The 18320-nt window shown below is 37.9% G+C and overlaps 1 protein-coding gene across 1 annotated transcript; it reads right to left on the bottom strand.

Annotated features, from left to right (window-relative positions):
* Nucleotides 1-16879: 16879 nt before the first annotated feature.
* LOC141613692 (uncharacterized) lies at nucleotides 16880-18115 on the bottom strand. The gene has a single exon (XM_074432436.1). The coding sequence runs from the start codon at nucleotides 18113-18115 to the stop codon at nucleotides 16880-16882; it is 1236 nt and encodes a 411-aa protein (XP_074288537.1).
* Between the last annotated feature and the right edge of the window lie 205 nt (nucleotides 18116-18320).

The raw sequence follows: 18320 nt of genomic DNA, 5'->3' as shown, positions 1-18320 counted from the left end.
GACGCACACTTGTCGAGGACAAGTGGGAGATTGTTGGGAAATGTGTCCTCAACAATAGTGCGATCACATGATTTAAATGTCATTATTAAATCTCATTTTAAGAATACAATTGGGAAGTAATATTGTTACTGTCAACTGGTCAACATATATCGGTAATGATTGGCTGACTAGAGTTTGACATTACTGTCGTGTGACGGTGGTGATCAGTTGACCCCCTAGGTCATACCTAAAGGGCAATACACTTAATTGATTATTTAATTAATCGTATAACGTTGCGAGTTGATTAAATTACTTGAAAATTGACGGACGATTTTGGAAGTAAAATTTACGTATCAAATTGAAATGTGATTAAATGAGATACGGTCTGAGTAATTAAATTGTATAATTACTCGGATGAAATAAATTGTTTATATGTAACAATTAAAATGAATGAATTATTATAAATTCAATCAGTTGAAATTTATAAATTGGTAAAATATTTTGGCACAAGTAATTATGAAATTACTAAGTCAATTTTTGTATGTGACGTATTTTTATTAATACGTTGATTTTTAATATGTTAAAAATACATAACAAATATATGTGACATGTAACATGTAACATGTTGACAATTGACAAAAATAATATGGGATCCATATTATGTAAAGTGCCGAAAAAAAATTGGGGAGAATTAAGCTAGTTAATTATTTTATTTAGTTGATAAAACACAATGATGAAAAATGTAAGTCTAGGCATGCAAGCCTATTGTTCTTGTGAAGAACAAATTTTTCATGCATTGGCTCCCCAATAGCCCTCCTCTTACACGGTTTTGGGGAAGACAATTGCTTTTGTTTTTCTCTATAATTTTACCAAATAATATACTAAAAGCTAGTGTATCATATTCATTCTATAACACTCATCCAAAAGAGAAATTCTAGAGAAATAAAATCCTCTCTTTATCTCTCATCAAAACCGAAATAATTCAAGTGTTATACATTATTTTGGTTCAATTTTCTACTAAGATTAATATTATACTAGTACTTATAATATTAATTAGATTAAGTGTTAAGCCTTGGGTATAAAGCTTGGGGAGAGATCTTATTCTTAGATCTTGTTCATCCATTGGAATAGCTCAAGAACAAGAAGAGAAAGGTGATCTCTCTTGTGCCCAATATAGCCGAAATATTGAATGTAAGGACATTATTTCTCTTCTTTTATATTATTGTTTGCATGCATAAGATCCGTTTTAATTTTATGACAAATTAATTAGACATATATGAGTATGTTAAATATGTATATGAATCTACATTTCTTTCAACTATATCACATTTCCTTTGGCTTATATCAAAGTCTTCACTTTGATAATCCCATCACGACTTAAATCGTGATTCCTTGAATTCTTTGAAATTCTTCAAAGATTTCTCTATTTACCTTATTAAGTGAACACATTAGCGTCAACCTAAATCGTTGGTAAAAGAAAATGATCAACCTATTTTGGATCAATGATTTACAACCTCGATCTCCTTTTCAACCAAAAGGCACAAGACATCTTGCTTTGAATACAAGATACGCATATACCATTAACAATCTAATGGTTTCAAGAGTACTCGATAACTCTTTGCGTTCATCATTCCAAAATTTAAGGTTTAATCTTGGGTTACCAATTTGAGTTTTACATCATCTACATGATATATCATTCTAGTTTGGTTCAGAATATAATCACCTTGATGATGGGCTAGCCATACATCAAATCGTGGTGTATAGGGTCACAAAAGTGAAACCTCTTTTGTATCTTAACAAGTTTATATTCTTATTTAGAGTTTATGCACTTAATAGTCACAATTAAGTACAACTTTAAATCCAAAAACTAGATTGAGTACACAATTACTCTATCTCTCGACATTATCGTTGCTAGTCGTCATATTCTAATCATCCTATGTATCAAGTACAATGATGAAAACCTCCACCGGTTTCTAATATTGACGAAGTAATACTAGCAAAATTTATGTTTAATCTAATAAACATTTAACGAAGAAGGTCCCATTAGATGTCGCACAACTAACCTGTTGATTCTTCAATAATTTGGGGTAGTTTCCTTTCTCGTGTCTAGCATTTAAGACAATGGAAACTTTATCGGTCGGGATTGATAGGTTTAGTATTGTCATTCTCAACAACTTTATCTTCAACATAACCTTGTATCAATTCCATTATTATCTTTACTTTCTTGAACCTCGTTTTCATCTTAACGGTTTAAGAGAATGTTCCCACTCATTTCAATGAGTCTTTGCTTTGAGAAGCAAAATTGAATTCATGAAGATTACTCTTCATTTGTTCGTTTTAGTCTTAAAACTTTCATTGAAGTGGTTGCGTTATTTTGGTCAATTACGAATTCTGACAAAACTAATTACCAAAACAATTTATCGCTTCAAGGTACTTAATTCAATTTAGTATATGAAACATAATCCATTGTAAGTAGAAGTGTTAGTGAAGAATCAAAAACCTGTTTGATAATGAATAACTTTAATCTATACTCTTTACAAGAGATCCTTAGCAATGGTTCGTTTGAGGTTTAGAAGCAAATTCAAATATTGTCTTTAGTTACGATGTTTTAATGGAGATTTGTATCAAAATCAAAATGATATCGTATATGAATTGTGGTAAGGAAATAGAACAATATAAAAACGGAATAGTGGAAAACTTAACATTTATCGTTTTATTAATACTTGTAAATAACAAGTAAAGCATTTACATAGTGACCTCTACCCAACTATGATAAATGATTCCAAGACCCAAATTCATATTAACTTAGGCACGGGGTAGCCGATGCAACCTTCATCAATATAACTCGGTAGATTAACTTTTTAATCGATTCTACTTTTAGAACTCTTGGTCGATAAAATTACTCTAATGTTTATCTATAGCCCAAAACACATCAACAAGGGCACGGGGTAGCCGATGCAACCCTTATCAATAACTTTTGTTGAGTTCAATCCAAATTTCGAATAAATGTGTCCATTATCCAAACCCACATTAACTTAGGCACGGGGTAGCCGATGCAACCTTTATCAACATGAATTCGGTGGATAGACATTTATCACCCACTTCCCCTACGTAACAAGGTTTGTACCCCGGGGTAGCCGAGCGCACTCCCTCGCGAAATAGGTTTTCATGGTTTCTACTATTTGGTAAGGCTATGTCTCAATTAACTGTTTTAGCGAGAGGTCATGTCAATTTATTATCTATCACGTTTTAAGTGAACTAAAGCGGTGAACTACGATAATTTTAATTGACACGGTCGATAAACTCGATAAAAGAAAATGCATGTTTTAGTTATGGCGATTTAGCGATGCATGCGACATAAAATAAAATGCAAGCATAAAAATAAATAAATCCTAGTATGGCCTTTCCTAAAATAGAAAAACTATTTAACTATTACATAATCGGAAACCAACTCCATTGGTCCCTTGAACTTCGGTTGTGGCACGCATCTCGAGGTAACACCGTCTTTATGTATCGCCATTCTTGAAGAAATCCGTCTTTGGGAACTCTGGAATGAATAAAATTACATAATAAATAACATAATTTCCTATTATACATTTGTAACTAAAATAAAATAAATCTATTAAATTACAAAACGGTGATACGAGATCACAATAAAATTACAACCGAATCGATATTCCCATACATTTCGGGAAATACCAATTAAAATCTAAGGTCATACTAAGTAAAATTACATAATTCAAAATTACATAAATTAAAATTATGACTATCATAAAGAAAATGCAGCATTATAATATGTATGAACATGCTCAATTTTATGCTAAATCGCCTTTAATTAGCCAATATCGTATATTACTCGGTTTTTACGGATTTGCGTGATTTCAACATTTTATAATCACAAAAATTACATAAATTCATATTTATGCATAAGTTAATTACCCTAACCTCTTAGGACTCAAAATTTAGTCTTCACTAATAATTTGACCATAATTAACCCATATTTTATAAAATTGTTCATAAATGGACCAAAAATTACAAAAATAAGCTATAAACTTCAAATAAATCACAAAATTTCAAATAAATTCAAAATTTGAAATTTAAACTCATGAACATTCTGGAAAAATACCATGACACTCATAATGTTCAAAAACTTAGGTTAAAAATTTCGAAAATTTTCCGGAAAAACAATGTTGCGGTTTATCGATTTTAACAAAAATAATCATAAAAACATGGAAAAATTATATTCATAAACTTTTCAATTTTAGATCTGAAAATGATAATAAAAAGCAACATTAGACGTTTTTCCTAAGTCATAGATTATGTTTTTATTAATTTTACACTAATAATGTCACTATTTATGCTATTTTTCTTCAAAAATCCATAAATAATGCAAAAAGACTTCTTTATAGCCAATTATTTTACACACATCTTGTAAAATTGCATGTGACAACATATTAATTTTCTATGACCAGATACGAAATTTAACTCATATTAACCTATTTTTCACCTAAATCCGAATTTAATAATGAAAAATCCATTTTTCGAGCATAACAAGTCCAAAAATTATGAAAATTTACAGGTTATCTCAAAATAATATATGTGACAACATATCCAAAAATCAATGGAAAATTCGAAGTATAGCTAATTTTAGACCAAAAATGACATTTTTACTCATAAAATCATATTTAAATGCCATTATTGTATAATATGAACAATAAAAATCCGTAAAATTAACCAAAATATCCTAAAACATTTTAGGACCAGAAATATTAACATGCATGAATTAATTTCGTGATATATCATAATAACACAAATTTTACAAGTTTTATTTGTTATTCTTATAACTCGGAAAAACTTTTAACCGATTTGCATGCAAACAACCATGGCTCATGTCCTTATGCCGCCTCAGCAAGGAATTCCCTTATCCCTATACCTGACTGTCATCGACATAGCCATGGGAGCAATTGAAGGAAATGTAGATCTATATACATACTAACATACTCATATATGTTTAAACTAATTTGTCATAAAATTAAACATGGATTTTATGCATGCAAACATTAATAAAAGAAGATAAGAAAACATTTTCTCACCATAATGATTTCGGTCATATTGGACACTAACAAGATCTCCTTCTTGTTAGTTCTTGAGCTTTCCATTAATGGATGAACATTCTTGACTTCAAATTAGAAGCCCTCCAATTAGTTGCACCCAAGACAATCCCTTAAACCCACAAATAAACATGTACTAGATGTTTGCAATGTAGTTTACCTTAAAATCTATTACTAATACTCATATACTACTTCTAGTAATCTTAGTAATTTATATGAACAATTTAGATTAAAATCTCATCCTTTTTGATGAAGATGGAAGAGAGAGAAGAGAGGAAATTCTACATGAACATTTTGCATGTAATTTGAATGGTAGTATTAGAATGATGGAAAGGAACCAACACTACTCAATTAAGAGTAGTGTGTGCCGCCCAACACCTACCCAAAAAGCATTATTGCTTTTCTTTTTCTCTTATCAAAAATAGTAGGTGTGTAAGATGTGTAAGACTAGTTGTAGGTAGGCATCATTATGTTTGTTTTATCAAATAAAATAAAACAACCAAAACCCACTAACACACCCTCCATTTTCGGTCCATATACTTAAAATGGACTACCATTTTATTTTGTCAATTTGTCATTTGTCATACAATATGTCACATGTGGTATGATACATGTTATTAATTAATTTAATGCATATTTATCACATAAATATCATTTCATGAATTAATTAAATTACATACAACAAATTGACAAGTGATACTTGATCACATAAATAAAATGGGTCATATAGTTATAATTCACAACTTCTTGTAATTATAATTAACCATTCATTCTTATCTTTATTGTTTCTCAAACAATAAATAATTTTAGCAACAAAGCATTTTATTACTAAAATAAATCTTATTTAATCCCATTACAATAAGATATCAATATTCTCTTTCTCACAAATCGAATTGTTCAATTTTAAGGAATTAATTAATCTGTATCGGTATACAACTAATTAACCTTTTCAATTAAGGGAATCGTCCTTTAGGTGTGACCTCAAGGGATCAACTGATCACCACCGTCGCACGACAGTAATGTCAAACTCTAGCCAGCCAATCATTACCGATATGTGTGGACCAGTTGACTATATAAGTAATGTATCATCCCTTCCGTATTCTTGAAATGAGATTTAATAACGATATTTAAATCATGTGATCGCACTATTGTTGAGGACACATTTCCCAACAGCAATGCTAGCACAAACAATAAACGGCGAAGAACGAGCCATCTACTACATACAAGAAGTTCATCGAGTATGAGATAAGGTACACCCAACTGGAAAAGATATGCCTTGCCCTGGTCTGGTCAACAAAGAAGTTGCGGCATTACATGCTCAGCTACACGGTTCACATCTACTCCAAGATGGACCCGGTCAAATACATCTTCGAAAAACGCGTGCTAAACGGAAGGCTGTCTAGATGGACACTCATGCTATCTGAATTTGACCTCAAATTAGTAACCCTCAAAGTTATCAAGGGAAGGGCAATCGCCGATTTTCTAGCAGACAACCCCGTCAACGAGGACCCAACGACCAACACATGGTCACTTCCTGACGAAGACATCCTTTGTGCCGATACCGACGCATGAGACCTATACTTCGATGATGCATCAAACCTGAAAGGCTTCGGGGTATGAATTATTCTAATATCACCAGAGGGAGAATATGTTCCGATCTCAGTCAAGCTAGACTTCGTCGTCACCACCAATGCCGCCGAATATGAAGCATGCCTCATCGGCCTACAAGTAGACTTGGCATCAAGAAGTTGAGGGTCCACGGCGATTCCTCACTCTTCATCAATCAGGTGTCCGGATCATGGAAAATCTGAAGCGTCAGCTTAGCACCCTACCGAGCAAAATTCAATCAAGAGGCCGAATTTTTCGACCAAGTCGACTACTTCCACTTGCCACGGAAGGAAAATCAATTTGCTGATGCCCTAGCAAAACATACCATGCTCGTCAACATACCTGACGACATGCCATCAATGGTTTTATGCGTCGAGAGAAGAAGCGGGCCAGCTCACATCTGCGCCATCAACAACGACGAGGAGAGCCATGTCGAACCTTGGTACCAAGCCATCCTCAACTACAAAACCAAAAATGAATTCCCTCCCAACTCTGATACAAGAAGACAAAGTGCCATCAGTTTACTTGGATCACAATTCGTGATAAACTAAGAACAACTATACAAAAGAACACCCCAAGGGATTCTTCTCCTTTGCATTGATCACCACAAAGCCAAAAAATTCATGGGAGAGGTCCACGACGAAGAATGCTGCCCTTACATGAGCACAATGATGCTGACCCGATTGCAGAAACTACATGAAACATTGCCACAACTGCCAAATCTTCGCCAACATACAACATATACCACCATCCCTTTTATACACCATGACATCACCCTGGCCTTTCTCGACCTGCGGCATCGACATCATCAGGAAGGTGAACCTGATAGACACCAAAGGGCATTGCTTCGTCCTCATCGCCATCGACTACTTCACCAAATAGGTGGAATCACAGTCCTATGCAGTCTTGACCGCCAAACAAGTGGCCAAGTTCATCCTGGACAACATCATCTGCAGATATGGGGTACCCCGTGACATCATCAACGACCAAGGCTCCCACTTTCGGGCGGAAACACAAGCCTTGCTGGACAAATATAACATCAAGCGACATCGATCGTCCCCCTATCATCCCGAAACCAACGGAGCGGTAGAGGCGGCAAAAAAATCTCTTGTCACCATTATCGAGAAGATGCAAGATAATTACCGCGATTGACCGAGCAAACTCTCTTTCGCACTCCGGGGATACTGAACGTCCATTTGAACTCCCATAGGCGCCACACCCTTCTACCTAGCATACGTTATGGAGGCGGTTCAACCTGTAGAGTTGGAGGTCTCATCTCTACGCATCCTACTGGAGAGTTAAATTCCTGAGGCGGAATGGACTCGTCGAAGGTTCGAACAACCCATGCTTCTAGACGAACGACGACTCAATGCCCTGCACAACGTCCAGCTATACCAACGACGTATACAACATGCATTTAAGAAAAAGGTCAAACCCAGGAACATCGGAGAAGACGACTTGGTCCTCAAGTCGATTCGGGCACCACTACCCGTCGATCCGAGGGGGAAGTTTAAACCCAATTGGGCCGCGCCATACCTAGTCAATAAAATACTTTCGGGGGGCGCAGTGACACTGAGTGACCTAGACGGGGAGGATTTCACAAACCCGGCCAACCTAGAGCAACTCAAGAAATACTACCCTTGAACCCTAGCAACCAACGAACCTTTCCCTAATTTCACGACTAGTGACCACCATATCCCTTTAAAGTCAAGTTCCTCAACGCGTTCTGATTTGAAATTGCATGTTTTATCGAGTCTAAGTTGCGGTACCTTGCCACGTTTCAAACGTCCTTTGATCTGTCAAAGGCAACATCCATTTTCCACTCATACAAAACACCTGAACTACGAGCATGGTTTTATTTCACCTTATCAGGTGGGTACGTAGGCAGTCCTTTCTTACACAAGAAGGACACAACCGTAACACCCAAACAAAATTAACAAAACATTTGAACTAAGGTCATGGTTTGATTTCACCTTGTCAGGTGGATACTTAGGCAGGCCTTTATTACACAAGAAGGATATAACCATCCCCACATACAAAAAACATCACCCTTATCAACTTCAAAAAAACATAAAAGGGAAAAATATTCCCCTTTCCACAAAAACACAAAAAAACAAGCCTTTCTCCCATCCTACAAAAATTCCATTTCCCAAGTGCAATGTTTAGGATAATTCAAACCGAATTGCCTTTACAAAATGGATGGAAGAAACAAGCGTTCACAACTCTTTTAACACAAGCAATCCTCTTATTTAATTAATAATGGGAAGGGTTACAAATTTGACAACAAATAAAACTGAGCAAGTCTACAACTTGTCAAACCTAGAGTGTCGACTAAGACATCTCACATAATAAAACTAGCACAAACCACACAATACATACCTAGTACAATATAATAAAACCTCACAACACTATTGCAACATAATAGTAAAACGGGTAATGGAGGTCTTCATTCTTCAAGTCTACCCTTGCCTTTTCCCTCAGGGTACATCTTCCCCTTGTTCTTCTTGTTGGCCCGCCTAGCATGGACTTCCTCTTCGCAATGGATCCTCAACGGATATACAATGCCGACGGCCTCCGGTCTCTTGCAAGACCACAAACTCGGCCCAAGTCGAGCCCATACACGGCCCACTACCTCTTTTGGACCCGAGCTTCTCCTCTTTGGTGGCCTCATTAGATCCGGGCTAACCTCATCGGCAAAGTCGTCAAAGAAGGCACAGTTGGCCTTACCAACCTCTCTATCCTTCAAGTCGACGACCTCGTTTTTACGAGATTTGAACCTTTCCTCCAAGGTTTTAGCTCTTGACCCTTGACATAAGCAGGACTCACCTATGTCGTGGCAACGGGGTTTGGTACCTCCCAAGTCGGCCGAGTGGCCCACCACCTTTCGAAGATCTCCACAAGCTCGGAGTTCCGGAAAACACTCTCTTGGACGAGAGTATCTTGAGCGGGCACCTTTTGATGACGCCCTATTTGCCTCATAAGCCTTTCGGGATAAATGAAGGAAGCAACCTTCAAACCCACCACCATCAAAAAACAAGAACAAGCGGCCGAAGCGGACAACCCCGTGAAGGACCTCAAGTGCCACCATGGCACCACCAAACGGATATGAGGATGCAAAACTATCCGAATAGAACTTCTTCCTCATAGTAAGTTGACAGAATGTAACACCCCAACTATCTGGCCAAGATAATTGGAGCGTTACCATCTCGGTTTCCCGATGTAGTGAGGTCGGAGATACAATTCAAGAACAATATTATAAGTAGCATGTTTAATGGTTTACAACGAATAAATGAATAATGAAATATTACAAGTCATGACCCCTAAGCTAATCTGATCAACTATGCTTGACTCGTATGTCGTCACGGCTCGTCCCGTCTCCCACAAGCAGCCACATCTAACCTGTAAAGAAATGCTCCCCATATGCTCATACATATCATATGGATCGACACAGGCCACCTCGGAAATAGGTGACATTTACACGGACACAACAAACGTCAGTTTCAATGATAAATGCAAGACATGACATAATAAGGGAATATGCAACATGTTAATTAAATGAGTGAGACACAGAAGAACCAACATCACACCGGTACCGGGACACGCCCAGACATACCCACAACCTCTACTCCGGTACCGGGACACGCCCAGGCATACCGATCATCACACTAGGTACCGGGACACGCCCATGCGTACCGAGTCCGGAAGCCAACCGGATCCCCCGCCAGACGTCGTGTCTCAACCACACGCGTCCCTCCGTACTCAAGCCATTAATGTGCACATTCCCCTTGGAGTGGGAAGCTCCAAGGGGCGACCCCAACGTAATACGGTTTCACAACCGTCTTACGTCTCCTCAATAATCAAGTACCATCACCAAAGACCTCCGACAGAACACAAACACAACCATAGATGACAAATGGGAGAACAACACTTAACATATGACCAATTCATGAATTTCATCCCACATGTTATGAACAACAACCCTTCCAATACCCACATGACATACTAACCAATTCATGAATGCATATGACAAGGAAAGACATACAAACATGCTTATACAACATTGAAACCGAGTAGGATAGCCTACCTTTAAGCATAATCCTCAAGCTAATCGGAATCACCAAGTATCCATCTTATAAAACCGTCTCATCCTACATAAATCATGTAATAACTATCACAATTCACTCTATACTAGTTTACAACAAAAATCCCTCATTATTAGTTACTAACTATTCATTTTACATAACTAAATACTAATCAATCTCTCTTAATAAACCCTAACTCGAATTTACTCAAAAGACAAAGGGGAAAATGTGATATTTCTACTTACAAAGGTAGATCGGCGTATATGAGGCATGTTCCACTATTAATCCAAGCTTTAAGGCCAAAGGAAGAGCATTGGAAGCATTTTAGAGAGAGGGGAGGAAGTTTGGAGAGATAAGGAGGAAGATGGAAATGATTTTTGGGTTAGGGGAGAAAGGGGGTAAATCCCGTATTCTGAAAACAGCGGCACTCGACCGAGTGCCGAGTCCACTCGGCCGAGTATCACTCCACTCGGTCGAGTGGATGCACTCGGTCGAGTGTACCTTTCACTCGACCGAGTAAACCCACTTGATCCGCTGCAACACCACACGGTCTAGGCTCAGGTCAAGTGTAAGGCCATCTTTTCCTTCCTCTCACGCGTTCCAAAAATGCCGGGTATTACACAGAAGCACTAAGAAGAAGAATCGGCCAGAGGCTCTATATTCCTTAGTCTCTCCAATAGCCACACTTGGAGGATTCTTGGAGATCCAAATGAAGGAGCTTCTCCACAAGAGCTCTTCTAGTCCAAAGCTTGGATGATCTCGGCAAGCACCAACCATGATGGATCCCAACCGTGCTCCATTTGCTCAACTATATGCACAAGGGTCATACTACCATACCACTTTGGCCTCTCCTTCTTCAAGACATCGACAAAGGGGTATGCATGCACTAGGCAAAAGGTAAGAGCCCTTCTTCTAGCCACCACCGAAACATTAACATCCAACCGGTTTGAGAAAATGTTGATAAGAGGCAACTTATCCACACCATGGGGAGCAAGGAGAGAGTTCACTTGGCTCGTTAACAAGCCCAACATTGAATGAAACTTCTCTTTGTAACACAACCGAGTCGGGGGAAGCACCAGAGTACAACCCGGCAATCCACCAATAGCACCCACTTCTTCGGCAAGTGGGCAAATTTCACCTTTCGGGAAAACGAAAACATGATGTTTCAAATCCCAAAAACGAGAGCATACTTCAAGGAACGAGGATTGAACCTTGAGTTGATGAAGCACCGATAATTGACCAACTCCCATTACAACGAGTTGATATTTCTCGGGAGGAGACAAATCCCGACACCAATGTCGCAACCTATTTTCAAAAGCATCCATGAATAATTTTGTGGAAGAAGAGGAGAGTTTTTCGTAGAGATGTTTTTCGTGTTTCGGATGATGAAACAATGAAGCACAGACGTCCCTATTTATACAAAACAATCAGCGCTTTTTTTCCGAAAAAAGGGGAAGCTCACTTCCATCGCATATGGCCTCGCGCCTCTTTGGGCTGGTCCTCAGGATCCGCACCTTGATTTCTCCCTATCAAGTTAAGTTTCTTCCTGACACCTAGATCCTTCCGCCTCAAGGCTCGCGCCTCTTTGGGCCTATCCGGGAATTTTTTTGTTTTCTTACACTCACATTTCCTTGTTTTCGCGTTTTACGAAATCCGACACGGTTTCTATGACGCGGCTTTAAACATACGGGTATTTCTCTTATTTTATTTAGGGGGGAAGGGCTAATAGACCCGATCGGATACGGATCGTTTCCATGTCAGTCAAAAATTCCGAAACTTTTTCCCTTTTTCGATTTTTGCACAAAAATCTAAAATTGATAACACGACGTTAATTTTCTTCAAAAATTCAAGCTCCTGCAAATCCAAGTCTTGAGCTCATAAAAGTCAAACCAAATACACTCGCAAAAATCCCTTTTGAAATTTATCCGCGACGGTTTGAGTTTTAGTTTTTCGAGTTGCTAATCAATTTTCAGCAAAATTCGATGCAATTTAATTCAAACACGAATTAATTGCTCAAAATTTCAAAACAATTTCATTTGAAAAATCCAAACGTGACGACCTGTCGCGGAATTTTTAAAACTTCAAATTTCAAATTTTAACTTCGAGTCATCGTGGTTTATTTTCGTTTTCATCAAATGCTTTTGCGTGTTTACGTTTATGCGTACGCGCTACCTGATGTTGCTTGTTTTCTACACTAACGATGCAGGAACAAATGCAAAGCAAAAGGGAACGAGCAGCTGACCGCGCTTCTCCAAAACACAACAAAAAAATAGCCGAAACACAATAAACTACAATCCAAAAACACATATATAAAAACCTTCTCACGCAAAATGTAAATATGTACAAACAAAAGTCTAAGACACGGGCAAACAGCTACAACTACTCAACACCTCACGGTCGGCCAGTCGCGTTCTCACGAGGAGTCGCGGACAAAGCAAACACCATCTCCTGCTTGGGCCCCCTCACAGGCGAACTCTCCAACATCTCGTACTCCATCGTGACGCGAAGCCCTCCGCCGCAACCAACTCAGCCCTAAGAGAGGAAATCTCCATGTCTCGACTTCGCAACCCGTCCTCACGACACCTCAGCTCCTGGTCCCGACTAATGATCCCCAGCTCTTGTGCCTAGATCGTCAACCTCGCTGAATCCAACCTTGCAAAGCACAATATAGGTCATTGAGATCTAAAACATGAAATGCAACACAAAAACAGCAAAAACTCAACAAATCAGCAAACTCACCAAGCCCTCGTGTGCACGGTGAGAGATGTGAGTGTCTAGTCGCAACAACAGCTGGCTACCGTCAAAGCCCTCGGCCCACGCAGGCATCACCCGCAGGTTCACCCCCCGAGGTGCTATAACCCGTCTAACATCCCAGTTCTCAACAAAGACGTCATCCGCATCCGTCTCCACTCTTCGTCTCTTCCCCCCACGAGACTCCACGCGACGGGGAGGAGGCCTCTCAACGACCCTCGCAACGTTCTGAAACTCCCCTCTAGTGGGCCGAGGACCCCTCCTCCTAGTACAAACCCTCCTCCCAGAGGTACCAGCCTCAGACCCCGTTTGAGCCCTCCCAGCACCAACAGCCTCAACAGCACGCTTCTCCCAAGCCCTCGTGGCTCCCTCAGCACCAACGGCCCCAACAACGACCTCCTGACGAGCCCCCGCAGCTCTCTCGGCTCCAACAGCCTCCTCGGCGGGCCCCTCCTCCTCGGAAGCGTCCTCTACCACCGTCTCGGGCACACTCGCCGGTGTACTAACTGATCCAGTCCTAAACAAGACTTTCTAAGTCTCGGCAACGGACCTAGTGGGCCCAGACCACACCCCTGCAATCAGGACAAAACAAAAAACGTCAGCCGAAATTTCGGCATTACGACGGCACAAAATGGACAAATCCAAAAAAACACACCTGCAAATGCAAAACAAAACAAGGGCAAAATCGCCCAAACCCATCCAACAAAAACCCTTCACAAAAATCGCACAAAAAAAAAACGACTCGCCCTTCTTTTCAAGCAAAAGACGAGTCAAGACAACAACAAAAATTTCAAAAACCACCACCACCTCAAGGCCCACACAAGGTCTGTAAGATAAACAACAAAAATTCCCAACACAATTGGGTATTTTCACAGCTCAAAAAGGCAATTTTACGGCAATCCAATCACAAACAGGTCAAAAAATTCAAAATACGACCACAACAAAACAACGTGATTTAATCACGTCTCAAAGTGACCTAAATTACCGTTAAGGTCCATTTCAAGACAAACTAGCTCAATTTGAGCTCAAACAGACGCTTATTTCGTTAGACAGAATACCATCTCAAAAAGGCAGAAATTCAAATGTTGCCCACAACGCCCAACGAAGGTTCAATATAGCGAAGACGGTCTTCCCCGACTACAATGCAACCTACTGGGGCACATAACTCAAGCAAACAAACATGGCATTGTGAAATAAGACGGTTTTCTGTCTCACTCGCGTTTTTCGAGCCTAGGGATCGGAAACGGGGACCAAAATGCAAACTAAAAGCACCCCTATGCTCCTAAACATGTTTCTAACCTAATGCAATCATCAATTTTACTCGAAAATGGGCTAAACAAAAATGCCCAAATCAATTTCTGAAGGGTTAGGGTTTCACCCTAATTCGATTAACAAAAAGACAAACAAATTCAAATGGATTAAAGAGGATTTACATACCTTGAGATGACATAAAGGCAATGGCACGGAATCAAACAAGGAACAAAGTCGAAAATGTTTTTTTTCGCATTTTTGTGATGTTGTGTCGAGGAAGACGAGTGAGATGACGAGGAGCCTACTCTCGCGTCTTTTTACAGAAAACAGGGAAGCCCCATTCCCTCCACTACAACAAATTGTCACTTGCGCCATGAATTTCGCCACGGGAATTTATAATTCGTGGCTAAATTCTGCTTGGCCACAGGAAAAACTTATTCATATTTTGGAAAACAATTTATGCCACGGGATAACTTTTTCCGTGGCAAAAAGTCACGTGAGCCACGAATTAGGCTACACCCGTGGCAAATAATCATTTTAGTCACGAGCTATGTCACACCCGTGGGGAACGTTTATTTAGCCACGAAATGTTCCGTGACAAATATTTTTTTTGCCACGAACTACCAAACACCCGTGGCGAGTATCTGTTTCAACTTAAATTAAGTTATTTTCATGTTAAGGCAAACCTAAAAATTGCTTCCTAAAAAAATACAAAATCTGAATGAAATTTAATCAAATATAAATAATATGAAAATACATTTAAATATAAAATTATAGAAACACTTTGATTAATTTAATTAACATTTTTTTTTATTTACTTAAATAAGAAATTTTAAAATTTTATAAACTTATATGGAAGTAGAAAAAAGTTTATCGTTTTAATTTTTTAAATTTTTTTACGAATCACAATTATGTTTTGTAGGTTTTCAAAATTTAATAATTTAAAAAAATTGTTTTAATATATAATTTGTTTATTAAAGTCGTGAATTTATTTTAATTTTTTAATTAAAATATTAAAATCTTAAATAACAATCTTAAATGATCGTATCATATTTAAAGACAAAGCATATCAAACTAAATAAATTAGTTATTTACCATCCATCTTAGAGAAATCTAAAATTAATATATTGTTAAACCATTTTATTCAAAATTAGATTTACAAATTTAAATGTAAGATATTTATAGAAAATTTTGAATTTGATATAAAATTTAACTGGTTGAGAAAAAATATTTGGGAAAATTTCTTTTGGAGTGAAAAAAAAACAACATTAGATTTTAAAATTGATTAAATAAAATAAGTGCGCTAAGAAATGGAAGTAAAAAAAATGATCTCTGGCCCACAAATCAATTAAGAAAAAAATATATTGGAAAAATTATCAATATAAAAAATAAATATGGAGAATTTGTTTTCATTGAAAACAAGCGCATCACAGGGAAAATATAAAAATTATAATAATTTAAAGTCACATGTGCAAATAAAGTGAAAATTTGGAGAAAAGAAAGGGTAAATCATAACAAAGAGAAATCAATTTAGGAAAATAAGCGATTTTGTTGTACGATAGTGTATTTCGTGTTTTTTGGGTAAAAAGTGATTACTTTTTGGTTAATAGTGACCAGTTTGGGGAAAAAAGACCATTAGTTATAAAAAGTGCTCATTATTTCACTAAATAAAGGTTACATTTTTCATATCGCAAGTACGACGTGTTGGAGTATGTGTCCTCAACAATAGTGCGATCACATGATTTAAAATCGTAATTAAATCTCATAATAAGAATACGTAAGGGATGATTCATTTATATAGTCAACTGATCAACATTAACCAGTAACGATTGGCTTGCTAGAGTTTGACGTTACTGTCGTAGGACGGTGGTGGTCAGTTGATCCCTTAAGGTCACACCTATAGGATGATGCCCTAATCAGTAAAGTTGATTAGTTGTATATTGATACAAGTTAATTAATTCCTTAAATTTGAACAATTCATTTGTGAGTGAGAATATTTTTTTTTTTTTTGGTAGAATGTGAGCTTTGATTAATAAAACAAACATAATTACATCATTTTAGTCCACTTTTGCAAGAAAACTAGATTGAAAAATACAATCAGATACTAAGTCCCAAGCTTTCAAGCCAAACTTTATCACCTACTAGAATAGGTCGAGGAACAACTTGCAGCAGCCTTGACTTCATAATGGTTTTGATCTCTTCTGCAACAGCACCAGGTCTTCTCAGTTTAAGTTCAATGCGACATTTGTTTCTCTCCATCCAGACTGCATACCAACATGCCAGTATGATCAATCTATAAACTTTCTTTTGCACCTTGGAAATACCAGTGGCTGTGCCCAAAGTGACATGTAACCAATCCTCTAACAGAGCAACAATCCTGGAACTATAATCACAGGTCCCAAACAGATGTCCATGCTCTTCTTCTTCCCTCTCACAAAGAACACACCTGTTAGTATCACACAGGCCCAATGAATACAGTTTTGCTCTTGTGTTCAATGCTTCATGTTTGATAAGCCAACCAATGAGTGAATGCTTAGGAATAGCCCAGCCATCCCAAACATCCTTGAACCAGGGGACAGGGGAGTGTGTACCCTGCATCCACTGGTATCCAGAAGCAAGAGTATAACCAGTAGGACTTGCTAGCCACTTAGTGCCCTGAAAACCAGCAGCTAACATAGCCCTAACTTTACAGATATTCCTCCAGTTCCAGTTTGAATCTGGAGGAGGTTGATAACTATTCCAATCTGCCCCTTTCATATACACATGATCAATCCAAAGTACCCATTGACGATCAGCCTTGGTATAAATCCAATTGACAAGTTTACCCACAGTTGCAATATTCCACACCCTAGCATCTTTCACACCTAAACCACCTTCCTTCTTACTGCAACACACTTTCTGCCATGCAACAAGAGGAGCTCTATGATATTCAGCATCACCAGTGCATAAGAAGTTCATGCAGATCATTTCAATCCTACTTATAACTCCTTTAAGAATCAAAAAGATTGAGGCCCAGTAATTATGTAAAGTGTTAAAAACAGAATTTATAAGAACTAGTCTGCCTGCATATCTTAATTTTCTATCCCCAATTCCTCTGATTCTGCAAACAATTTTATCAATTAAAACCTTGCAGTCACTTCTTGTTAACCTTACTGCCTGCACTGGAATGCCCAGATATTTGAAAGGCAAAGAAACTTCCTGGAAACCTGAGACTTGAATAATATCCAATTTGAGAGTAGCAGCTACACCATTGAATACAACTTCAGATTTTGAGGCATTAACCCTCAATCCAGAAGAAGCAGAGAATGTAGATAAAGCCCTCAGAAGCAGCATAATATGTTATAAATCTATATCTCATTACTCAACATATTCATATACGTTTTATTTTAATTTAGTCATAAAATTAAAGGTGATCTTATGCATGCAAACTATAAATAAAATAAGGAAGAAATCTTCATTCTTACAATGCTATTTCGGATCTTAAGGGCACAAGAGAGTTCTCCTACTCTCTTGTTCTTGTGCTCTCCTTCATGGATGA

The sequence above is a fragment of the Silene latifolia genome, chromosome 11 (genome assembly GCF_048544455.1).
Source record: "Silene latifolia isolate original U9 population chromosome 11, ASM4854445v1, whole genome shotgun sequence".
In the NCBI taxonomy this organism is placed as follows: domain Eukaryota; kingdom Viridiplantae; phylum Streptophyta; class Magnoliopsida; order Caryophyllales; family Caryophyllaceae; genus Silene; species Silene latifolia.
This window is presented reverse-complemented; position numbering and strand designations above follow the sequence as displayed.

Bases quoted from the DNA above. Each gene is read 5' to 3' on its own strand.
- LOC141613692 (XM_074432436.1), bottom strand. From the start codon at position 18,115: ATGCTGCTTCTGAGGGCTTTATCTACATTCTCTGCTTCTTCTGGATTG.